Genomic DNA, 26,633 nt, shown 5'->3' with positions numbered 1-26,633 from the left:
ACCTCAGAATACCAACTCCCATAAAACTTGTACTTACCTGCAAACCGTTATCTTCATTTTTCTCCGTAGGAGAACAATTTTCAAGGAAAAACAGTCAATGTATCAAGTGTGGAGTTGGTTTTGTATTAAACATTGAAAAACTGCAAATAACTAAAAACTGATTTACTTACCTTTTCTCTAGGAAATGTCCCAGTGTGATATCTAGGCATTTCACACTGACTAGAACAATTAATCCATAAAGTAATCTGTAAACTAATGAAAAGTAACCTACCAGTAATATTCATTGTATTCAAAGTGTTTACAAACCTATAACTAAGTCATTTTCATTCAGCTTGCTTGTATTGTTCAACCTGCCTTGAAAAGTACCATTTACACTTATCTGTACCAGGCTTGCTTGGTTCAAGAAAATAAATATACCTAAATAATATTTTTTTTAGACAAACAAATTGGACTGAGGTCAGTCTTGGGGTGTGACATCACTTGCTGCTCGAGTGTGTACAACAAATGCTTTAGACTACCCTCTGATAAAGCCTTACTGCTCACCCGCACTACCACAAATAGAGAGTAAGGTGCGATCTACTTTTACCTCTGCATACTTTTGGGGTTCCACAGGACTCTGTGCACTCTATACCTCATGTTGGTATAGTATATACGGAGCCAGATTCCAAAAGATACTCCCTCACAAACGTGCCTGATATCCTGTTTGTCCTATTATGAGGTCCAGTGGATATAATGGAAATGCTAATATGGCAGAAGGATTATCCGTTAAGTTTGTTATGGAGTAACCCGTCCGACAAACTCTTGATCAGGCCTGATGACTCAAATAGATTGTAGTATTATAAAGCAAGGATTGTGAATTAAACTTTCGATCGTTCCTGGAAGTTCTGAGAGAAAATATTCCTTTGGGCTGTTGCTAATAAATGTGTCATACTGAGTTGTACGATTCAGGAGTAGTGTTGTTGAGTAAGCAAGCAGAAGATTCCTTACCTTAAGAAATGGGTTAGTGCTAGGAAACATTTAAGTTTACCTCTTTTTGTAAATTGAATTGAGACCCAATTATGATCGTACTATGCAGAATTAGCAGTTTTGTTAATTTATATGCATAAATTGTGAATAAACAAACCCAGTTTTTGGAGGATTGAGGAAACTTTCCATTTTTCTACGGAGACTGTCCGATTATTCTGGAATTGTCTTTCCTCACTTAAGAGTGTTGTTAGTATTCTTTAGGAGTTTGGCACTTTAGATTTAGAGGGATTTTTATTAACTAGGGTTATGTTGTACATTATGATTGTATATTTTGTATCTGAGTCTTCACGACAAATTACGCATTCCTCTGTCATGTTTTATTAATAAATCTGTATTAAACCTTTTAAAGTTAATTTTTGATCTAAAACTTAGTTCGAGTGGACCCAGTTTCTAATCATGATTTTACTCTGCTAAGTTTCAGTTATTGCTGAGGAGGGTAGTCTCTTATTGCTAGAGCAGTGAGAAGACTCATGGAACTGAACTGCCCAAGTCAAAATTAGAGGTTCAGGAGATTATTGGGTTTTGGCTCCCACATGCTCGCATTGGAATTTCTCCAAAACCGGTGGTGCCAGTGGTGTAATTTCCACTCTAAGCCTAGTAGGTACGGCTGAAAACCCCTCTAAAGGAATAGTTACCATGGATTTCTACAGGGTAGCACAGACAACCTGGATGAGGATGTGGGCTTGGCTAACTGGACAGTGCTGTGGAAGACTGCATGTACAGGTCCAGCAAAAGCTGCCATTTGCCTGCCTTAGCAAGAGGCAGGGACAACGTCTCTTTTCCTGTGACAAAGTGGGTGACTACATTAAGCACTGTTCTCAGGGTATTGTAAATGCGATTTCTGAAACAGCAGTGAGTTCTTGTAAACCATTCTGAAGAGGACTAGTGCCTGGATTATGGGCTTCAGAAACCGCTCTGGAACGAACTGCCTGAAGACCCATTGTAGTTTTAGCTGATAACAGGCATTTCTGGCCATTGCTGAAATTGGTTTGTGAAAGTTGACAGCAGTTGAAGAATCAAAACAAATGTGGCACGATCAACAATGGCCTGTTTGCAGGTCAAGTAAGAACAGGAATACAAGCATCTTTGATCAGAATATTAATTTTTTTTGGCAAAAAAGAAAGATCTGATAGTGCTGTTTCTGTATGGTTGAGTTTTAAGGAGAAGTTAGCTATCCATTTCTGCCTATGCCCAGGGTGCTGGCAAGTAGGATTACGGTAGGTTGATATTCTTTTATTGTTTAAGTTCTTTGAATCCATAACAATATATAGGGACATACATTTGATAAAAACCAGAAAATCATGTAATGTCACAGTTCAACAATGTATGCCGGCACCCTGCATACAACATCAGGACAAAATGAGAAAACATCATAATTTGTCCATTTGTGCATAGTGCCACTCAATCGATTAATCCAAGAACCATAGTATTTTAAATCAGTGGCTAGTCTGCATAATAACGTCAGTAGGAAGCACTAGTCGTATAAAGATTTACAGCTATCCCGCTTATTCAGCACTCCTATCAGAGATAAATACACTTATTAATCTAAAACCTTCAGGTAGGAGTTTGAGCTAAACAATATTTTGTGCATTAAAAAAAAAAGTGGCCACTCAAGCAAACGTCTTGTTGCCACTTTAAGGGTTTATAGTAGGAATATGTAATTTGGAGAAGAAATCTTCAGATACATTTGGGTACATTTTGGCAACACAGAAATCCCAAGCTTCTCAGAATCTCATCCAGAGTTTCAAGATATAGGTTAGACAGAGTTTGAGTTTAGATCAAGCTCTTGAAGTGCTTGTTCAAGGCTGATTTTGGAGACAGAGCTACCCATTTTCACCATTTGCGATCAATTACGGATAAATGAACCAGTTTTGGACCACATCATTCAAGCTCATTCAATCTTTTAAGAAAGTGTTTCCCAAACGATAGGTCAAGAGCAGATTTTTGGTGGGTCTTGCAAGTAGAAGCAATAAATAAAGATGGTTATAAATTCTGTATTTATCTAGTCACATTTACTGCGCCTAAACAGAGGTCAAATGTAAGGCTATGTCTTCTGACAAATTGTGGTTGATTTTTTAACATGTGGATGGTGTTTATAAACTTCTTTCACTTTACAGTCAGAGAAAGAAAAGTAAGGGGATTTTTTGATAACCTGGCAGCAGTACAGATTGGGTGAAAGGAAAGAAAGGAAAATGTCATTTTTCATAGCACAACAAAATGTAAATAGCTGTAAATTAATTGTACACATTCAGCAGTTAGGAAAGCAAAAACAAAGCATTTTTTTGTATTGAATGGAAATAGATTTTAATACGATCAAATCAAGACCCTTTACTTGTGATGCCTAAATGATACATAATCACAGAAACCTTATTTCCACAGATCATCTGTGTGCAGTTATCAGTAAAGCTGACGTCTCTACTCAAATTTAGTAGCCATTTCAATGACAAATGGGCTGTTTGTAAATAAAGTGTGTGCCAGCACAATGCTTTAGTTACCTTAAAAAAAAAAACGTATGTCCATTACAGCTAGGTGGGTTGCGAGTAATCGTTTCTAAAAATTGGGTCTTGGATCTAAAATGTTTGCAAGCACTATTTTAAGATATTTCTTAGCGATGACTGATTACAGCGCTAAGGGAGGCATGGGACAGAGAATTGGTAACGCCACTGACTGATCAAAAATGGCGCAGGGCGAGAGCACAGGTGCGAGAGGTGGCAGTAGTTCCCACTTCAAACTGCTGCAATTTTTTTTTCTTTATCAAGCCTACCTGACCCCAGCCCGACTACACAGGGCCTAACCAGCGAGTTTATCAGGTTGCATTAGATGCGGGACTATGCCTGCAGACTTTTGTCATATAGCGTGGCATTGTGTGCAACTCACCTCATATTGGAGTGAAGTACGCAAGACATTGCACGGAGTGACCGGGGAAGATGTGGAAAACACCATTAGGCATTGCTTGCTGGGGCTACTGCCCCTTCTCCTGACGGGGAGGAAAATGCAATATAAATGTGCCCAGTTGGGCCTGCTGTTGGTGTGGAAATTTAGCTCGCAAACTGAACATTATCTGCGCCATCTTGCCCCTCCCCAGCGCCACGCACAGCGAATGCACGGCCGCCATTTTAGGCACCCCACTCTCTCCCCGCTCACTCTCGACCGCCAGCGCTTTCCCCTGGCGCTGCGAGCATCCCCCCGCGCGCCGGCCACCCCCGCTCTCTCATACAGGCCATAAACCCTCTCCTTCTGCGCGACCCCGCTACGGAACCACTTCCGACCGACAACCCATACATGGTCATGCCTCTCCTTTGATAACCCCCTTCCTCTGCGCCCCATTGTCTGAACTGGTCCCAGGCCATCACCTAGCCCTGCGGATGCAGTTTATTGCCCCTACTGTAAGGGAAACACCCCACATCAAAGGGATTACAGTAGATCAAAGCCCCTACCCCCTGAGACCCGGCCGGTTGCACACACCCCCGGGAATTAGCGGAATTCCCTGCTGCGCGATAGCCATCTCCCACTGCGGGTAGGGTGGGAACCTCTACTGTAACCATGTGTGGGATCAGATCTGAGCCGGGGGCTTCAGGGGATGTTCTTTCAGGCATCAAGGGAATCTCAAGAATATACTATGTATAATAAAGCAATAAACCAGTGTATAAGAGACCAGGTCTCAGAGATGCAGTTAGAGCACCTCGTGACGATACCTTGCTGTCAGATCTGATGTGTTCTGCTCCGACGGAATAAAACTTTGTTTCCTGCCTTCCAGTCTCCGGCGCCTGCCTCTTTTATTGGTAAATTATCGAGTGGTATGAGAGGCGATTACCGCCGGGCAAATACTTGAAAGGTTATCGACTGAAACTGCCGCTACCATTTAACAATTGGCGTCCCAAACGTGGGGCCCATCAGCGACACGTGGATCCAGTGGGAGAGGTCCCGACGACAGAGTGAACGACTGCAACGATCGGGAGAGCTCCTGCCCAATAGACCCTCGTCTGGCAGCCGATCATCCAAACTTCACTGGTTCCGAGCAGACCTCTCTCGAGTGATCTACGGTCCTGACTGGGAACCATCAGGAGTGCCGCGGCAAATACGGAGAGTAGAGGACGATCGGGCGCTGGAGGCGGAAGACGAGAAACTGTCCACGCGGTCCGGGTAAGGTCGTGAAATACGACAAAAGTGCGAAATAATTGATTGATTGTTTGAATACTAGTATTGCTCATTGATTGTTCTCTTTGAGATATTCGCTGTCTACAAACGGGGAGGAGTAGAAATACTCTCTCTCTCTCCCTTTGCAGATAGTGAAGGGTAGGTAACGCAGACTTTTGTCCCCGTTGAAACCCGTCGTGCCTATCTTTATCTCCCCATTGATTGATTGTCCGAACATTGATTGTTTTGAAGAATAGTGCTCTTTGAGATATTCTCTGTTTGCAAATAACGTAGAATAGGAATATTCTGTCTAGTCTTTGCAAATAGTGAAGGGTAGGTAACGCAGACTTTTGTCCCCGTTGAAACCCGTCGTGCCTATCTTTATCTCCCCATTGATTGATTGATTGATTGTCCGAACACTAGTTGTTCGATATTGGTTCTTTGGAGGTATTCTCTGCTTACAAATAACGAAGAATAGAGATATTCTGTCTAGTCTTTGCAAGCAGTGAAAAGATAGGTAGTGCTGACTTTTGTCCCCGTTGAAACCCGTCATGCCTATCTTCTCCCCACTGATTGGTAGTTGGTTCTGCCCGGACCGCTTATTAGAGGTGAACCACCCGGCTCCACTGGAAGGCACCCCTAATAAGGACATGTTCACTAAATATGGACTAGTCGCCGTAGCTTATAGCAAGCTGTGGCATAAATATACCAAGAAGGACCCCGAAAGTCAGTGGCCACTGATGGGATCCTTCGACGACCGCAAGATAGAAGCGCTAGAAGTAGCTCTGCGTAGCAATAAGACGACGCCTACTATGCTTGACAGTATTGGCATGTGGCGCAAAGAAGCGACGCAACGGAAAAAGAGGGAAGAAGTAAAAGCAGAAAAGGAATTACGAAAGGCAGCTCACCTTGCCGCTAAAAAGTTAGAAGAAGACATAAAGGAGAGAAGGGAAACTAAACTAAGACAGGAGCCCGAAACCTCAGGCCAGTACGCTGTTAGGACCCCTTCTTTGCTCTACCCTGAGTTGTCCTCCAAGCAGCGAACGAATGACGAATTACTGTTAGGTCCCCCGATCATTTACATGCCCCCTCCGTATGCACCCTCCCAATCAGTAGTGCAACACCCACAACCCCCGAACACGAGCGAAAGCAGTACAGGGGCCTCGGCCCTCACGGCCTCCGCGCCGGCTGAGCCTCTTGTACTGAACCCAATATCGACTACAACGCTAGATGACCATGAGATGGGAAAGAAAGAGTCCACCAGAATGAATCGATTAACTAAGGATGAACGAGCAGGAATCGATAGGATAGTAGGGACGCTGGTGGAGCGAAAAGAAAGTGAGGAGTATATAACAGACGTGTATAGCTCGTATGCCGACAGCCGCAGACGACACTTCGTCGTACGGCTCTGTTATCACGCCCTGAATGCATATGAGGACAGATACCACGATAAAGGTCCCGAAGGCTTAGCGGCCCTATATAGGAAGGTAGACATTGGGGAAGAAGGAGAGGGCGATGTAACGAACCTCTTCACTCGTACACTCGAGGTCTACCGACACCTTAAAGAACATGGACAGACCACCAAAACAGAAACCCCCATAGCAACTAAGCCCCAGGGAGGAAGGGCCGATGCCATGATGCCCATTAAAGAAGCTGCCCCCTACTGGGTCCCCCCACGGGGTCAGGGAACACACGACGACATCAACCACCAAGATGCGAAGGGAAGGGTTGTATATAACTGGGTCTACCAGCCGTGGGACCGGCAAGATATTTTGACCTTTAGAAAGACTCTACCCGACTTGAGAAAGAACCCGACTGCCTTCTACACTGAATTGGGTACAGCCTTAGGCTCAACGATAATGACGTTGGCAGATATCGACTTGTTCTTTGGGCTATGCCTGCCGGCTGATGTGTGGAAACAAATCCGGAAAGTTGACCACGCTGAGCCGTTCGGATATACCTGGATACAACTCGATACCATAGATAAACAGCGAGAACCAGGACAGAAACCCCCGAAAGCCATCTTAGAGCTCCCAGACAAGATTGTACAAAAGCTGAAGACTCTAATCCCAGAAAGAAAGGTAGACTGGTCGATAGTGACGGCTTGCCGCCAGAAACCCCAGGAGGATGTGTCTGAATACTTCTCCCGATTCGAGACTGTGTTTTCCGATTACAGTGGCCAAGACATGACCACCGCAACCGGACACCACCTCTTTGTCCAGAATTATGTAAAGGGTCTGTCTCAAGAAGTTTCCCAGAAGCTACAGACCAGCGAGAGCAGTTGGGCAGCCTCCAAACCCGCAGCAATTCTCCAGATGGCCCAATACTACGAAAACCAGAAGAACGAGAACGATAGGGCGTCAGAGAAGAAGAAAAAGGAATTAAAGGAGAGGGTGATGATAGCACAGTTGCAAGGGGTGACCATGGGAAGGGAACCCCCAAAGGAGAATTACCAACCAACCGCCCCTAGAAAGCTACCCCCTAGAGACCATACACCTACACCCTACAACGGACGGAGAGACTTAGATGGGAATCAATGTGCGTTCTGTAGAGGGTTCGGACACTGGAAATCCCAGTGCCCGGTCCTTTTGGAACTGAACAAAAATAGGGACCCCAATAGACACAACCGGAAGTTTGTTGATACCCACCATCAACGTCACCACACTTGATTAGGATCACGTGCAATCGAGCAACGCCATTTTTTCCGAATACGCTAACCAGATCGCTGATACGTACAAACGCTCCAGCAAAATAGTATGGTCAAACATTTTTAATAAATTATAAGTATAACAACATTCCGGCAAAATGAACAGGTTAGAACATGTTTTAAACAACTATTTACATGACAGTCTGCTGCGACCTGCATCCCAAAGCATTTACGTCCACGTGACACCGTCCTCGCCTCTCCTTCCTCGAAGTTGCAACATTGGCCTGTTTTGGGCGGTCCTTTTTAGTTGATTTTGGGCTATAAAAGCCATGCAAAAATCCCTTGACATCAGTGGCAGGCGATTGTGCGAATAGGCCGGAGGCTATACGAAGCGCCGGAGGGCTGGTGCCCTGACGGGGGGAGGCGACGCGGACGGACCTCCCCCACCTCCCCAGGTGGAGGCTTGCCAGGCACCCCGACCGCCTTTTACTCGCCGGCCAGCTAAGCTGCACCCAACCGTCTTTTACTCGCCGGCCAGCTAAGCTGCACCCAGCCATCTTTTTCATCGGCCTGCTGAATTTCACCCTGGCACGCTGTGCAGATCCTCCCAGTCACTTCTTCCTTCAATAACGGAGGGTGCCCTGGCGGGGGGAGGCGACGCGGACAGGCCTCCCCCACCTCCCCAGGTGGAGGCTCGCCAGCAGATGAGGGCACCCCAACCGCATCTTTCACACGTCAGCCAGCTGAGTTGCGCCCTGCCACTTCATTCGCCGTTCGGCTGAGCCGGCACCCCTGCACGCGGCCGCCAGGCAACCACCCAAGCACCGGGTTCACCAGGACTGCCGCTAGCACCCGACGTGAGGAGTGGGCCCCCGCAGCAAGGTAATCGGGGACCCACCCCGGTGGTGATACCATCCAAACTGCTGTCGTCACTGCTACTGGAATCACCCCGGTGGCAGTACCATCCGAACTGCCGCTGTTACTGCTGCTGGCTCCTCTCCGGTGACTGTACCGAAGAGCTGCTGCTACTGCTGCCCTTGAACTCCGGCGGTTGACCCCTCCGGTTCCAGGCCTGGCCCACCGTGAGACAATTCTGGACTCGAAAGCTTGTTTGCTAGGGCATGGGCCCCACCCTTGACAGAACGCTCCCCTCAGCCTTGCAGAATTGGTTGGAGTCATTTGACGTTCGACTCCTGCGGACTTCCGGTAAGGACAAAACCACCACCATTGCTCTTTTTGCCCCCGGGCGGCAGCCACCTTGCCTCCGCTTTATACAGTGAGACAGTAAAGCGTCGGCGGAAGAACCCGCCTGCTGCCCCGCCCTAAGAACAAACCGTGGCATTGCTACAAGGTTGCAGTGACGCCATGCTGACGCAAAGTTGACGCTAACGAAAGTTCTCGAACTACCGAAAGGAATTCTGGTTCAACTGCTAATTCATGGAAAGACTTAGACTGTGCACTGGCCCGACCCCGCCCTAAGATGGCGCTGATGTAGGAGTGGCCTACAACTCCTTGTGGCGTTCCAGTCACGTGACATTCGTGTTAAAAAGAGATATATATACATGTATGCGATGCTTTCACACATGACGATGGGGGAGAGGGGGGAACCGATTCTTATGTTAATCTAGTGTTGCTCATGTTGCTCGACGCCTCTCGCACCGTGGCCGGCCTATAGCGGCTGTAGGCCCGTATTTCTACACTGACATTGTTTTAAATAAAGGGCTTCTTAAAAAAGAATTACGGAATCAGTGTCATGACTAATCATCTGGGTTGTTGAAGGTTTCTCTTTTAAATAAAAGATTGTCACTCCTAAGCAAAAGCATACAGATAATACGGACTCAATTTGCCTAAAATATTTTTTGTTTAACGGAATTTGTACCCATCACACCTGCCCCCTTTTTCCAAGAATTGTCGAATCAATAATGAACTATAACTTAAGGTATATGTCGCACGCAAGGTATGGTATCCTGCACCATAATACACGACCAATTGAGAAATACATGCACGACCAGGGAACCCGAATTTAGGAGATGAATGAACTAGAGCATCTTTGCCTCGAACTAAAGAATAATAGGTCCGTGGTATTACCCACCCCTGCGGCTAGCCTGGTACATGGTAGGTAGAACCTTTCGTGTCTGCACGCGCTGGGATATTTTGAATACTGCACCTCCCCTCTTATTTTCCCCTCTATAGGTCACGACGAAGTTCCGACTGAAGAGTGGAGTGGACCTGGACCGCACCGAGTTCAATATCAGGGAAAACAGACAAACGTTGTGAGATAGTGCGTAAAGTTACAGACCATCATTGGGAACATGAAAAACCGTATGATATGATTGTGCGTGTGTACTACGATTATACGATATGAATGTGTATGCATTTCATGTTTGGATCACTTGAAGAGAGCGTCACTGTATGATTGGAGTGCTTGTCCACCGATCAAAGGGGGGAGAATAAAGGGTCAGACACCCCCTAAGATAAACTACAAAGTGCTAAAAGTACGCAACATGCGTAGGAAATAGGGGACAGGAAAGGAGAGGTCCCCGTGCTCAACGCAGCCCTGAGTCTCCATCTTAAGTCTCCGTCTTGATGCATGTACTGTCACCCCCTATCCGGCATTTGTGTGTACGTGATCACCGAATTTATGTCTTTTCCCCGCTTGTGTTTTCTTACATGGAACAGACCCATGCTACTCCATGTTGTGTGTGCACCAAGTGGCCTATTATCTTACCCATCTCTCTCTCTCTCGTTTTGTGTCGTATGTACGCCTAAATAGCCTACTTGATGCATCTCTCTCTCTCTCTCTCTCTCTCTCTCTCTCTCTCTCTCTCTCTCTCTCTCTCTCTCTCTCTCTCTCTCTCTCTCTCTCTCTCTCTCTCTCTCTCTCTCTCTCTCTCTCTCTCTCTCTCTCTCTCTCTCTCTCTCTCTCTCTCTCTCTCTCTCTCTCTCTCTCTCTCTCTCTCTCTCTCTCTCTCTCTCTCTCTCTCACTCACTCACTCACTCACTCACTCACTCACTCACTCACTCACTCACTCACTCACTCACTCACTCACTCACTCACTCACTCACTCACTCACTCACTCACTCACTCACTCACTCACTCACTCACTCACTCTCACTCTCTCTCCCCCTCCCTCGCAAAAGGCTCTTTCTTGTCCTCTTTCTTCTTGAATAAATTAACGACATACACCTCTTTGGTAAGTGTATAATTGGCCCGAACACGGTGGTGTTCGAACAAAATTGACAGAAACAAAAAAAACGACCATACTTTACCACGATTACTACCTCTCCTTTCTGCAAACGTTAAGCCTAATCGGCTGAGAAGGAAAGGACAGGTAAGACGACTGATGTCTCCCAATCTGACCCTCAACACGGGGACTATATGTCAGTGGTTTTTGTTCTTAAAGGACACCATCTCCACCACCCAGAATTACCCCTGACCAATTAGCCCGAAATAGAATGTCTAAAGCACCCTGTTCTCCCAGAGATAACTCCAGCCCTATACTAAGCCGTCTCGGAGTATCCCGAACGAAACAACTGATGGCCCTGTTTTAAACTGATAAAGGGTCACCTACTGTATGAAAAGGATACTCATGAACGCATGACAGTAGCACCTCGCACTTACGGGTACTACCAAACCTTGTATTATAAGGCGCAGAAACCGACACCTAGAAGGCCAGACGATGGACAGGGACACCCACAGAACCCTGCACCACAGCAGTAATTAATAGATTAGTAACACGCACATTAACATCAGAGTTAATAGGCACCAATCATGTAGTAACAGATAAGAGCATTTCCGCAACTACTCAGTGGTTGGGAGAGAGAATGAAGTATGTAAATGTCTTCCCTGCCAAGATCTCTAAGACTTTCGTTTCTTATAACCTATTCAAGGATAACCTGCAGCCATCGGAAGAGAGGGGTCGGACGTGACGCACAGTCTGGCTGCGGATCATAAAACATCTATGACATCGACCAAGGGGGAAGCGACGAAGCAACAAGAGTGTGAGACGAGACACCATTATCAGAACGATGAGCGCGAAGGGCTACATCGAGGCCCCTGCTCACTGACCAGCGTGCCTGAAGTCTCAACCCGTCGGGCCAGATTGATGGGCCCAGTGCTGAAAAGATTCTGCTCTCCTTGGTCCGCATTTTTGATCCGATCCCATGCCACCCCATTCTCTCTTCCTCTTTCATTTTGACTATGACTTTGACCTACTACCGAGGAACAAAAGGCCGGCACCCTGTCTCAAAAGTACCTGTGGTGAACTGTGTTAAGGAACAGGACTGGAATCAAAGAACAGTGAGTGGTCGCACCCTGCCACGTGAAGAAATCGGATTTGAGCTGGACCTTAGTTCCACCGCCGGTGCTCAACAGTGCCAACGAAAGAAGAACAACAATGAGAGCTTACCAGTGATAGCTCTTTATGAAACAAGGACACTGGAAAGAAGAACCCATGTCAAAGTTGAAAATCCTCTCCCAACCACCTTATTATATTAACTATCTTCTTATCAAGTTTTCATGATGTTGCATCAATCACTTCCGACTGTACACTGAGAAGTTAAGAAAATGTAACTTTGTATAGTAACATTCATACAACACCAGCCATGTACACGACTATACTGCAACTTTGAATGTACTTCCTCCTCGCCTACTTTATCAAACTGTATGAGACAATGTACAAATGTGTCAGATTACTCCTGCCTACCCTAAACGACTCTGTATCTTTAAAATGTGTGACGAACATTGACGATACTGTAACTAAAAGGCTAACAAAGGCGAATATTGGCCGGACAAGCTGGCGAGATATGTTAAAAGGGAGGACTGTGGAAATTTAGCTCGCAAACTGAACATTATCTGCGCCATCTTGCCCCTCCCCAGCGCCACGCACAGCGAATGCACGGCCGCCATTTTAGGCACCCCACTCTCTCCCCGCTCACTCTCGACCGCCAGCGCTTTCCCCTGGCGCTGCGAGCATCCCCCCGCGCGCCGGCCACCCCCGCTCTCTCATACAGGCCATAAACCCTCTCCTTCTGCGCGACCCCGCTACGGAACCACTTCCGACCGACAACCCATACATGGTCATGCCTCTCCTTTGATAACCCCCTTCCTCTGCGCCCCATTGTCTGAACTGGTCCCAGGCCATCACCTAGCCCTGCGGATGCAGTTTATTGCCCCTACTGTAAGGGAAACACCCCACATCAAAGGGATTACAGTAGATCAAAGCCCCTACCCCCTGAGACCCGGCCGGTTGCACACACCCCCGGGAATTAGCGGAATTCCCTGCTGCGCGATAGCCATCTCCCACTGCGGGTAGGGTGGGAACCTCTACTGTAACCATGTGTGGGATCAGATCTGAGCCGGGGGCTTCAGGGGATGTTCTTTCAGGCATCAAGGGAATCTCAAGAATATACTATGTATAATAAAGGAATAAACCAGTGTATAAGAGACCAGGTCTCAGAGATGCAGTTAGAGCACCTCGTGACGATACCTTGCTGTCAGATCTGATGTGTTCTGCTCCGACGGAATAAAACTTTGTTTCCTGCCTTCCAGTCTCCGGCGCCTGCCTCTTTTATTGGTAAATTATCGAGTGGTATGAGAGGCGATTACCGCCGGGCAAATACTTGAAAGGTTATCGACTGAAACTGCCGCTACCATTTAACATTGGCACACCGCTGTATAACTATACATTGGGCCAGTCCTACGGCCCTGGCGCACATTAAATGGGTGACAGACCTAATGGAGTGGGAGGTGCAGAGGAGTGCAGGCTTAGGAGAGCATGCAGTGAGAAGTATGCGGAAAGAGATCTTGAGATGTGGTTGAGTATGTTAGTTGCACTTGGGGTAGGTGGGGGTAACAGAGCAAAAGTGGGGACCGGGATGGGGGTGATGAGGTGGGAGCTACTGATGTGAAGAGCATGAAATAGGGGGATGCACCGGACTTGCAGGTGTCGCACAACAGTGAGCATTTGGTGGAGCACACTGGATTAGATAAAGGTGACTCTGTGGGGTTTCCGTCTTGGAGCTCTGGTTGTGAGAGGTTCCTCCCCCTGCTGCTGATCGAGCATATGTGCTCTGCATAGCGGGGACAGATACACGCGAGGGGGGGGGGGGTTCTTGTTCTCTCTCTCTGTTACCATAGCCATTGAAGGTATACATTGAGGCTCCGGGTCTAGGGATAACACATGACACACACCCCCAAGTGAACGGTATGTACCAACTGTAATCTTGCTGCAATGTCATTTCTTTGTATTCCAATTGTTAAAAATCTGAATAAACAAATTGAGGGAAAAATGCTATTACTCAGCAAAAGGTAGTGTTTGACCATAAAACGGTCCAATAGAACAAGGCGAGAGTTGCCTGCATGGGGAAAGCAGAGGGGGGGGGGGGCTCTGGGAGTCAATAATTGAAGAATGATGGTCTGTCCTACAGCCTTGTTTAAATCCCAATTGGAGGGAGTCAAAGAGATAATTTTCCTGAATATGGACCAACATGTGAGGCAGCACAGATTTCAACCACCTTTCCTAGGAAAAGAAGTGTAGGGACGTGGGGGACTTACCCAGGTCACTTGTCTGCTCAAGGTTTCTACAGGAGACGAGAAACCGGACCAGTCTTCAAGCAGTTGGGGAAATACCTTTCTTCAGGAAGCTATTCACCAAGAAAGTCCAACAGGAAAACTGCATCTTGGCCACTTATTTTCTAACCGAGCTAAGCCAAGCAGTACATCTGAGAAGGGATTAGATTCTTTTACCTCAGTGATGGGAATAATTAAATCAGTTTCAGAAAATGTATTTAAGTGTAACCTTATCTGTTGATTTGCAGGTCAACTTGGGGTCAGCCAGGAAGTCTGATTTTGGAGAGAGATTGAGCAATAGACTTTATTTTCTCTGGTAAGAAGTTCACCAGTTCTTCAAACTTGGTTTCTGACATACGGGCCATGAAAGAAGGATGAATAATGGTTGTTAGCACGTTAATTGATCAAATTTTCTATGCATGTATTGTATTCTTATTTCACTGACCTTGATTTTGCACTGGGAAAGAGGTAAGGCAAGATTTTCACTAACCAGGTTGTCTAAATATCTGATAAAATTTGTTGTGTCCTAGAACCACATCTCCCTTTTAAATTGACCTGAAACTTTCTGGTGGACAAATGAAGAGTGAATGCAATTTGAAAGAGGTTGGGCCAATCTAATGCAAATAGTAGTTAGGAGGTTAGAAGTTATACCTTGGATATGATCAAGTTGAGAATGTTCTCCGAGTTAGGTGGCCTTCTAGCAGTATTGTACTACGGTGGATGTTGAAAACATTTTGTTAAATACAAAGAGCAGCCGTTTATACTCTACAAAAGCGCATATTAAACCCTGTAGTGCAGTGCGTTTGATCATAAACAACCAGTGTTAAACAGAGTAGGCCAGTTTGGATAGTATAAAAATCAAACTTCATATACAGTTTACCTGATTTATATCTTCTAAAAACCTTGCGGTAACAGTGAGCCTAACCTGGAGCATTATGACAAGCCTCTGACAAATAAAATAGGCCTGATCTATAAATTGTGAAGACTTTTTGCCACATGGTATAACTACTGCCCTTAAACCCTGCCCAAACTTTAGTCCAAAACACTGGCACACAGGAGATTACAGATACCTGGGGTTTAATTGGTTATTTGTAATATTGTGCAACATATTTACAATGTGTGGATTAAAGGACTTTAGTATGAAAGCAAAAACATTTGCTCCGCATTGATTTGAATGTTATTAGTAGGTGCTGATGAGATCGGAGTGTTCATCCCAATGCAATTCCGTGAATAAGCCTTTGTCTGCCCAGTTAGCTTATTCAGAGTCAAGTGTTAAAGGGATATTCTTGGACTTCAGTTTGTGTATACAATAGGGAATCCTGATGGACATCAGTGTTAAATGCCTCAACTATTAAAATTGGGTTCCTGTAACATCCTATTCTCCTAGTGCCCCCAAAAGTCCCCTTCTCCCATAATGAGACCAAAAATAATGTACCTTATTTATGACGTTAACATTTTACGGAGTAGAAATGAGTTATTGGAGAAAAAAAACAAATCTGAAGAATGTGTACCTGTGGAAAACTGGTCGTTTCCGGATGATTTATCGGCCTGCCTTGGACCTTCAACTTGAGGGTAAGCTCATCTAGCTTCTTTTTTAGGAGACGTTCTTGCAGCTCCGCTTCTTTTTCCTTCTCCAAACCTTCCACTTCCTTTGCTTTAAAAAGCAACAAATATAATACCATCTTAAAATCACAAAGTACAGAAAATCTAATTTTGCAAACATTCATAAAGTAAGCAGCTCGACCTTTAAAAAAAAAAAAAAAGGGTTAAAGGCATTCACAGAAATTTAAAGAACACAATCACTGCATAATAATTTTCCTAGTAATAGGCATACAGTTATCTTAAGCGTATTGACCATGTTCAGCACTGGGAAGAAGCGACTGGCCAAATTATCAACTGGACGACAAAATATTACTGGGTTATTGTTGACTGAACTCATAATTACCAGTACTTACCAGTATAAACATATGGAGATATATCCAGCTTGTGGACTATGTATATTAGGCTATATTTGGGTACATCAAGTTAGAGGGCCTCATGTGCCAGCAGTTTCGCTGTTCATGCTTAATCCAGCAGCATCTGATCACTGCGTACCAACCACATAGTAGGACTAGAGTGGAATGGAGGGTCATTTTTCCAACCAAGAAGCACTACAGCTACCCTAACAAATACATATTCTTCTACCCAGTCACATTATTTTCCTAGTCTTTGAGACAAATGTTTAAAAAAACTAGATAAACTGAAGGATGACAGCACTAGCAACTAACATACATTTTAGTAAAAGATTTAAGGATATGCGTTTAAACTCCTGCTCCATTTTGGCAAGAAAAAATGCCTGCAATGTTCAGGAATTGGATCACAGGTCGCATCTATGTATATTTCATCCATGGTACATGCGACGGGAGACAAAGTATTTAAACCAAAATGAGAATCACACTTTGAAAGTTACTAAGAAATTATTTTCAAAAGATCAAAAATCCAGTTAGACCTCATGAATGTGTAGGATGATAAACCATAAAGCTCTTCAATTCTAAGGGTCGAGGCCAAGTCCATGCGTGCTCTGAGAAGAGAGGGATATGTGTAATAAGTTTCAATATAGTCTTTGCTAAAAACTATAAACAAGACCTGCTGAAAGTAAGGGTTCAGTTCCAAATCAAGCAGGATAGAAAACAACAATTAAAAAAAGGTTATTTTATGGCAGGGTCTACTGAATAAAAACAAAGTTCACTCACAACGACTGAAGGAATATCTAAATTACATTGCAGATGGGTTACTCCTGTCCCAACTGGTGCAATGCAGCACTAAAATGGCACATTTATCCTGCAGTGTGTTTCTATATGTCTAAGTAACGATCAAAGAAGCAGCTCTGTGGATAAGAAGATCACCAAGAGACAAATCAACTGCAGATTGAAGAGGCAAGTTTATTTAGGTCTAAATGTCACTGTGCTGGAGAGTTACATAAGAACTTTAATAAACTGATGCAGATTGACACTGGGCATATAAACAAAGAAACCTTTGTGCAGGTTCCCTTTATGCTTAATATCAGCATAAAGGCCAACACAAGGGTGACTTTTGGAGAAGGTCTTCTGGTCTCAGGAAAAAGCTGAAGCTGCAATTTCCTCATCAGAAGGCGTTGTAGCCGGACTAAACAAATATCTGCTTAGTGTTTGGGGCTCTGCTCTGAAAGGAAAGTATGGAATCCTGCATGGTTCCAATCCTTGATACCACAAGACTTTGATGACGATCTAGTGTTTAGGAATTTGGATCATGAAATCGAGCAGTTGGAACAGCAGCAGGAATGTTTGTACTAATTCACTGAGAAGCCATGTGATACGTTTTTCAAAAAAGAATGTGCATGAGTTGCACTGGAGCACCTGCTTGAGACAGTACGTTAAAGAAAGTGGTAAGAAAGCAAATGTTAAGCGTGTCCGGTGATTCCAAATTAATTTGTTTGATAAAAAAAACTTTGGTGACAGTTTAAAGAACAACACTAAAGTCAGCTAAAATAAATTCAAATACAAAATCTGCAAGTGTGTTTGTACAAAATATGCAATATTTATTTTGAAAGGAGAATACTACAGGATATTTAAATAATTAGGATCCAAAAATTCAATTGCAGGCTGGACGTGAAAATATAATTTACAGGTGTTAAACGGCTACAATGCTACAGCACTGCATAAAGAAGTCAAATGAAAGTAGATGTTTAAAATACAAAGATTTATATGCAGAATGAGTGCACACATTAAAATAAGAAATTAAAAATGCTGTAATACACAACAAAATGTAACTGTCTGTAAGGAAACGGTATACATCCAGCAGCTAAGAAAGCAAAAAAAATGAAGCACATTTTTGTAATTCTGAAGTGTGATTAAAACAAAGATTTATAATATGATCAAAAAGAATCAAGACACTTTACTTGGTTGAGCACAAATGATAAATGTTCATTGAAACCAATTTCCACACAATTTGTGTGCAATATAGTTTCACCAGTAAAACCGCGTATCTCTACAGATTTAGTAGCCATGTCAATGGAACCATGTGTTGTCTATAAATGACTAAGCGTTACCACATAAGGCTTTAATTACATTTTAAAAAAATGCCCACCTCACGTCCATTAAAGCTAGGTGGGTTGCGAAAGTTTGTTATTCTAAAAAAAAAAAAAAAAAAAAAAGGGGGTCATGTTTTAAAAACGTTTGGGAACCACTGGCCTAGAGAATAGATTGGCAACATTAAAATGCCTTTTCCAAATGCGAGACGATACGTACCTGGAGAACACAACAGACACCATCCGTAGAGTGCAGAGATATTTGCAGGAGGCAATTATGCAAGGAGTAGGATGGTACTTACCTTACATTTGTGGTCCTAGAGAATACCTGTAAGCATCCAATGACAACACGAGTGGTGAAGCTGGTTGGAGAAACCAAGTTCCTTGGTCACTCTTAATGCAACGCAAGGTGGATTTGTCGATGAACACAACTTTAATCGGTTGGAAAAGAAAGCAACAAAAAAAAAAGAATGCAATTCAATAAATTCCTTCGGAGCAAATCTAGAGTGGGTCCGGAGGTGTGTCACACATCAAAGGAAAATAGGTAAGGTATAGAACATTAACGGCTAGCAGCTCATTGATTACTCAGATATTGGTGACTAAAATGGCAGTCTTCCAGAAACACTGGACTGTTAGAGGCTCAAACATTTTGTGTGCAGGATAGCCAAGTAGTTGATTTAACCACCAAGGATCTTAGAAGCAGCCTGGAACCAAGACGAAGCCACGGTTCTGTGATTGAAAAGGGGGGGGGGGGTCAACAGTTATCACATTAACCAGGAGCAAGGTGAGACTGGCTTATAAGGCACTGGGGCACTACCAGAAGGGGTCGTTTTTTTTGCAGGTGGAAGGCCTGTTTTATGGTCTAGTAGCTGGCACATTTATTGATTTCTCTAACATGATCACAAACATTGCCAGCAGCAAGCACAAATAAATGGAGTCTGTAATAGTTTGTAAAACACATATACATTGTGTCTGTACAAATCTAAAACTGCCACAATTTACAGACTGTGGGTTACTTTATTAAGCAAACCAATAAGGTAATACAGGACACTTATTGTGCTGGCCAGGCCAATTTACTACCAAAGTCTGACAATGATCAGGAATTTCATTAGTAGAGTCCACTGTTAAAAGTTTGATTTGGAATCACTTCAGAAAGAAATAAAAAGGATTCTGTAAAGTGTACTGTGAACCCAGAACCAAACAGTTCATTAGGAAGCAAATCAGAAGCAGCTAACTTACAAGATGTTATGTCAGGCCAATGTAAGGGAAAGAGGATGTCCGCAAGACACCCACAGAGTTGGTGGTTTTGAAACAGAATGGAGCGGTATTATAGCAGATATGGAGAGCTGTGCATTGGTAAAGAAATGTTGCAGATATTTAGCAAGCAGAGGCATGAAGAATCCCTGCCAATTGGACCAGGCAGAACCACCCACATTTAAGATTAAAGCAATAAAACAACTAGAATCCAACCCTCGCCCTTTTGTTTCCATGTTCCATATTGTAAATGACTAAATAATGACCTCTTCAATTTGCGAAGATCTCCACATGAATATATAAATGAATGTATGAGGGCGCGAGGTGAAACCAAGGACCAGGGTCTCCAAAACTTGCATCTGAAACACTGTACTACACCCCCAAACTCCAGCTACCTAGAATTGCACAGTACCTTTTGTATTACTTTGGTGCATCTTGTGCTCCTTTTATCACCTGCCCAGTCATTTATCACCATTAATCCGATTCACTATTTGAACCCCCTCCCCCCTAACCTCAGAGGGCAAAGAAGGTCAAAATAAGTGCAGATTTACCCAGGTAGCACCCGCTAGGGAGAAATCGTCGATCCCTTGGTTACCAACACCCACACCCCCCCCAAACCCCCCTCCTACCTACCTACCTACCTACCGGCGGTTGCCAGTAGGTAGTTATATTTAGGACCTATTATCCATAGGAAAATCGTAACATTCTTTTCCCAATAACTTTGGCGTCGGTTGACGAATCTTCGCGAAATTTTCAAACCTCGTGGAGCGCTCCGGTCGGCTCCTATCTTAAAAGTTTCGGGGTGATTCGGCAAGCGGGGGCCGAGAAAAAAGGGGGGTCCCAAAACGAGTTCTCTCCATGGTAATTCCCATAGGAAACTTTAGACACGGCTACAGCCCGAACTGCTTAATGAAATTACATCAAATTTGGCGAAAAGGTAGCCCTTGGTTCAGAAAGATCCCTTTTTAGGTCTCGCGCCTAGCGATGTAGTGCGCAGTACTGCTCGCGCAGCGAGAGTCCTTTTGACAGGGGATTCAAAACGGAGCCTGGACTCGCACACGCTCGTGCGTGTGCTTTTCCTTTTGACGTCCGCTATTGGGCTTTGATTGCATTTTTATTTTAAACATAGCACGCAATAGGCCAAAGGCGGGCGCATTGCTCCGGCCATGGTCTATGGGTGTCTGTTACGCGCGCCAAAGCCCATGTGGTTTCAATTATCGTACCCAGACACGGGCGCGATAATTGAAAACATATGGCTCTCTGTGGCGAGCGCACCACTCGCGGGTGTGTTTTTTTTTTTTTTTTACATTTTTCTGCCATGCTGAAGCAAATATGCTCAGCTTTTTTTTTTCCGTAGAACCAACCCCAAACTCACCCAACATGCACATGCATGTACGTGTATGCGTATACAACGTTTCATGCACACGCCTATCAACTAAACTCATGCTCATCATACACACGTTTATAGTATTTTCCAAGAACATCTCCTACTCATTAACACAGACTTCCTGAAAACAGCCACTCGGATGCATCACTGAGCACACAGACTGCCAGCACCGCTTACCTGCTGCAGCCTCGGCCAGGTCAGGAACTTATGCAGGCACTGCTTCTTGGAAAAGGTGACTAGAGTGATGCAAGGACATAGACAGGGGGTTTCCAGTGGAAATGTTCGTTAAAGAGATGAGACTAATAGACACTGTGGGTGGAGGGGTGAGTGAGGGGGGAGACTGATACGGAGGGGGTCTGGGCTCTGCCAGCAGCACATTACATGAAGCAGCGATTCTGTTCAAGCCGCACAGTGTAACGAGAGGGAGGCGCCCTCCTCGCACAGTGGAAAGGGGGCTGTTCTGCAGGGTGGCTGATGAATGTACCTTGCTGTCCTTCCAGGGTGCTCTACGCCGATGCACTCTACAGAAAAAGGAGCAAGGAACAGGTCATCCAAAAGTCCCTCTTGCACTTGAAAAGACATGCGTCAAAACCGGAGTGGGGTTGGGGAGGGTGTCTCAAATTAATGCTTTCCTGACTTCTTTGCTTCAATGTTGTATATCTGAGTGCGATGAGTACCAGGTTCCGGGGTCTCCCGTGTACGGCAAGCACCTTGTATCCGTTCTTGGGCTTTCCTCATTCAAATAATTTTCAGGTGTTCCGTTGACGCAAAGGGAGTCTACACCATCCAGAATGCATTGCTTTTTCAAAGGAAAACACTCTGGGGTAAAAACGTGGTGTTTCGAGCTCATGGATTGATCTGGCAGCCCAGTACGCGTACTACCTAACCACCAGCCCGAGATGAAAGGATGAGAGATTACAAAAAAACCAAAAGGAATATGCTACTTACCAGTATGCATCTTTTCTTGGCATGTAGAGCTGCAGATCTACACACTTGTGCATAGATCGCCATCTGGTGTTGGGCCCGGATGTTTGCAGTTTGTTTTTCCTCTTGGAAAGTCTTTGGAAGTCACGAGGTCGGTGACTCCTCCTTTGGATCGTATTGCGCATGGGCTTCGGCTCCGTCCTCAGATTGTTTTTCGCCAGCACGGAAAGATGGAGCGTAGTAGTAACAGTGAAGATGCCCATGTGTGTGCTATCTAAATAAGATAAACTGGAACAGATAAAGGTAGCCGGGGAGGCGGGTGGGCGTGTGTAGATCTGCAGCTCTACATGCCAAGAACAGATGCATACCGGTAAGTCGCATATTCAGTTCGAGGCATATGAGCTGCAGATTACACACTTGTGCGTAGATTATATAACAGTACCCACTGTTAGCGGCGACCACCCGTATCTGTTGCAGTGGTTTGAAATAATGTTTTGAGTACAGCCTGGCCCACACTAGCTTGCTGCTTAATTTGCACATCTACACAATAGTGTTTGGTGAAAGTGTGCGGTGTTGACCATGTAGCTGTTTTGCAGATATCATCTAATGGGATGTTCCCTAAGAATGCCATGGAAGCCCCTATTCTTCGTGTAGAATGGGCTTTCGGGGGAATGGATAGCGTTCGCTTTGCTTTATGGTAGCAGATTTGAAGAATGCATTTTACAATCCACCTAGCTATCCCCGATTTTGAGATGGGGTTACCTTTGTGTGGTGGAGAGAAAGAAACAAACAGTTGTTTGGTCTTACGGAAAGGTTGTGTTCTCTAAATGTAGTAGAGTAAGGCTCATTTGACATCCAGTGTGTGGAGAGCCCTTTCTGCAACGGTCTGTGGTTGCAAGAAAAATACTGGTAGTTCTACTGTTTGTTTTAGGTGAAAGGGAGAAATGACTTTAGGGAGGAATTTTGGGTTGGTGCGGAGAACAACCTTATTATGGTGCATTTGGAGAAAGGGTTCTTGAATGGTAAGTGCTTGTATCTCACTGACCCTTCTAAGGGAAGTGATGGCAACAAGAAAAGCGGTTTTCCATGTAAGGAATTGTAGTTCGCATTTATGCAGAGGTTCGAAGGGAGGCCCCATTAGCCTTGTGAGAACGATATTTAAGTTCCACACAGGTGAGGGTGGCACTCTGGGGGGAATTATTCTTTTAAGGCCTTCCATGAAGGCTTTAATGGCAGGTACTCTAAAGAGTGAGAGATGTTGCCTATTTTGTAGGTAAGCTGCAATAGCTGCGAGGTGTAGTCGAATGGACGTATAGGCTAGATTGCATCTTTGTAGGTGGAGTAAGTAGCCTATTATGTGTTGAATGGACACGTCCAGTGGATTGATGGTGTTGTTATGGCAATAAACAACAAAACGTTTTCACTTGGCGGCGTAGCATGCTCTAGTGGTAGGTCTTCTAGCTTCTCTGATGATGTTCATGCAATCAGGGGGAAGATTTAGGTACCCGAATTCTAGAATTTCAGGAGCCAGATCGCAAGGTTGAGCTTCGCTGGGTCCGGGTGTTGGATCTCTCCATGGTTCTGGGTTAAGAGGTGTGGAGAGAGGTGTAGTTTTTGCTGCGGCACTACAGATAGTTCCAGCAGTGTGGTATACCACGGTTGTCTGGCCCACGTTGGAGCTGCGAGGATTAGTGTGAGGGAGTGTTGTTGTAGTTTGCGCACCACTAGTGGAATGAGTGGGAGAGGCTGAAAGGCATACGCAAATCTGCCTGACCAGTTCATCCATATCGCATTTCCTTTGGACAATGGGTGTGGGTATCTGGCGGGGAAGCTTGGGCATTTGGCGTTTTCGTGGGTGGCGAAGAGGTCTATCTGTGGATGCCCCCACATTTGAAAGTACGGGTGAAGAACTTGCGGGTGAAGTTCCCACTCGTGGATCTGTTGTGTCTGCCTGCTGAGCAGATCTGCCACTGTGTTTTGGACTCCTGGGACATGCTGGGCTAGGAGAAAGATTTTCTGGGGTATTGCCCATCTCCATATGCTCTGTGCTAGGTGAGAGAGCTGTGGAGAGTGTGTGCCGCCTTGTTTTTGAATATAATACATGGCTGTCATGTTTGTTCGGATCAGGACTGCTTTGCCTGAAATTTGAAAAGATTTTAGGGCTAAAAAGATTGCTAGTAACTCCAGATGGTTGATATGGAGTAACTTTTGTTGAGGTATCCACTTGCCCTGTGTGGTGAGATGTAGTAGATGAGCTCCCCAGCTGGAGAGCGATGCGTCCGTTGTCAGTACTATTTGAGGAACCGGGTCCAGGAACGGTCGACCTTTGGAAAGGTTTGTGGTGTTCCACCACTGCAGAGAGTGATGGGTGCGACCGTCTACCAACACCAGATCTGTTAATTGACCCTGGGCCTGGTTCCATTGGCGCGCTAAGCACTCTTGGAGAGGACGCATCTGGAGTCTTGCATGAGGCACTATGAAAAAGCAAGAGGCCATCATCCCTATTAGTTGCATAAACATGGCTGCACAACATAGGCATCCAAGAAGCTGGTCTCAAATGGATCGCATTTTTCCTAACTGGAAGAACACAAAACGTCTGCCTTCCCCCATCACCTCAGAATCCAAGGAAATCTGTGGAGTAACTAAAGGATCCTCACACAGCTCCACCCTCTACAACACTTATATGAAACCTCTAGCCATCAGCATCGCCAAAACCAGCAGACTCATCATATCCTATGCTGACGACACACAACTCATCCTCTCCCTCTCCGAAGACTATCAAGAACACTTTCCACAATCGCATGACAGACATCGCCAACTGGATGGAGGACAAATGCCTGAAGCTCAACAAGGACAAGCCAGAGGTAATGATTTTCGGAAACAACAGCTCCCCATTGGACGCAACCTGGTGGCCTTCAGAACTCTGACCTACTCCCACTTTCCCACTAACCAAACAAGGAAAATAGGCATCATTCTGGACAACAAGCGAACCAAGTCAACTCCATCTGCTCCTCCTGCTCTTTAACCCTTGGCATGCTTCGTAAGATATTTAAATGGCTACCCCAATTCGAGACGCACCATCATTCAGGCCCTTATCTCCAGCCAACTGGACTATGGCAATGCTCTCCACACAGGGATCGCAGCTCACCTCAGAATACAAACCATATGCAACGCTGCAGCCAGACTGGTCATGGATCTCCCTAAATTAACCCACATCACCCCCTACCTCCCAGAACTTCACTGGCTCCCTGTACAGAAAAGAGGCCACTTCAAGCTTCGGACCCATGCATACAAGGTCCTACTCAACTGCGGGCCAGCCTACTTGAACCACAGCCTGAACTTCCATTAGCCTACCCTAGACACCTCCGCAAACCTTTCTATAACCCTCGCCCCCCAACATCTAATGCGGATGTCGCTCCTTCTCCTACTGAGCAGCGAAGACATGGAATGAGCTACCCTTTCATTTATTGACCTCCCCAACTCTTCCAGAGTTCCGAACGTCCCTGAAGACCTGGCTATTTGGCTAATCAACTGGACCCTGCTACAGCCTGGATATCCTCACAAGTGACAAGTAACGCTCTACAAATCTATTGATTGACTGATTTGATCACTACGTTTTTCTGCCTTATAACCAACTACTGAACGAACAGGATAATCAATATTTCTGCCAATTTTGAAGAAAATCTGTCTTGACGCTGCATCAGAATAAAATGTTTATTGAAAAGGCATTGGTGGAAAAAGAAGTGTTTTGGTACCCCCTCTGATCTTTGCCCCCTTAACAAATCACAACAAAACTTTGCATCATCTTCCAATGTAGAAAAAGGAATAGTAAACGGTTCAAAGATATTACAAAGTCAAAAATAGAGGAATTCCCATATAGGCGGAATACGGGAAGGAGATGGAAATGGACACAAATATATTACCTACTGGCAGTGGAAAGTTGGTAGTTCTAGTTAGGAGCTAGTTTCCATAGGAAAAGCATTTTTCATGTTGCTAATAACTTCGGCGCCGTTTGACGAATTTTGAAAACTAATTTGCCAGTCACTTCAGATGTTGTATGGAAAGTGCCAGGGTTATCCGTTACATTCAAAAAGAACAATTGATGGACAGAACGCAGAACAATGTCATACATTCACCCCAGTACAGAGATCTGAGTCTAAATCCATAGTTTTTTTGCTCACCATGCAATTCCAGTTTGGACCCAGCCATATGCAAATCAGTCTGCGCCCAATGGGAACAGTCCAGCCCAAACTGCCAGGCCAGTTCTTCCCTGGACTGGAAGCATGCATACTAGGACCGGATTCGGGCTTTCAGCCCTCATCAGCCAGGATAGCTTGACTCCAGTGGCACGGAGAGCACGAGACCCACGTCTGGGCATACCCGTCCCACTCGGGGTGACACTAGGGTCCAAACTGGGGTGGTGTGGTGAGCAAAAGAATGATGGAATAAACCCAGATCCTTATGACTGGGGGATAATGCTTGCATTGTCCAGCATTCCGTCGATCAATTGTTTCTTTTGCATATGTCGCTCTAGTGGGAAGGGTATGCCCAGACGTGGATCCCGTGCTCACCACACCACTGGATTCAAGCAAGCCTGGCTGATGAAGGGTGATGCCCTGAAACCGGTCTCAGGATGCTTGTT

The 26,633-nt window shown here is 45.1% G+C and overlaps 1 protein-coding gene across 1 annotated transcript in view; it reads right to left on the bottom strand.

The window, feature by feature from the left end:
* BUB1 (BUB1 mitotic checkpoint serine/threonine kinase) overlaps positions 1-26,633 on the bottom strand; it is an 850,308-nt gene that overhangs the window by 681,327 nt on the left and 142,348 nt on the right. The window contains exon 9 of the mRNA XM_085611813.1: positions 15,893-16,035. Within this exon, the coding sequence (XP_085467939.1) occupies positions 15,893-16,035 (143 nt within the window). The remainder of the gene's footprint in view (positions 1-15,892; positions 16,036-26,633) is intronic.

Source organism: Triturus cristatus, chromosome 6, assembly GCF_964204655.1.
Source record: "Triturus cristatus chromosome 6, aTriCri1.1, whole genome shotgun sequence".
In the NCBI taxonomy this organism is placed as follows: domain Eukaryota; kingdom Metazoa; phylum Chordata; class Amphibia; order Caudata; family Salamandridae; genus Triturus; species Triturus cristatus.
The sequence above is the reverse complement of the archived record's forward strand: the minus strand, read 5'-3'. Positions and strand labels throughout refer to the sequence as shown.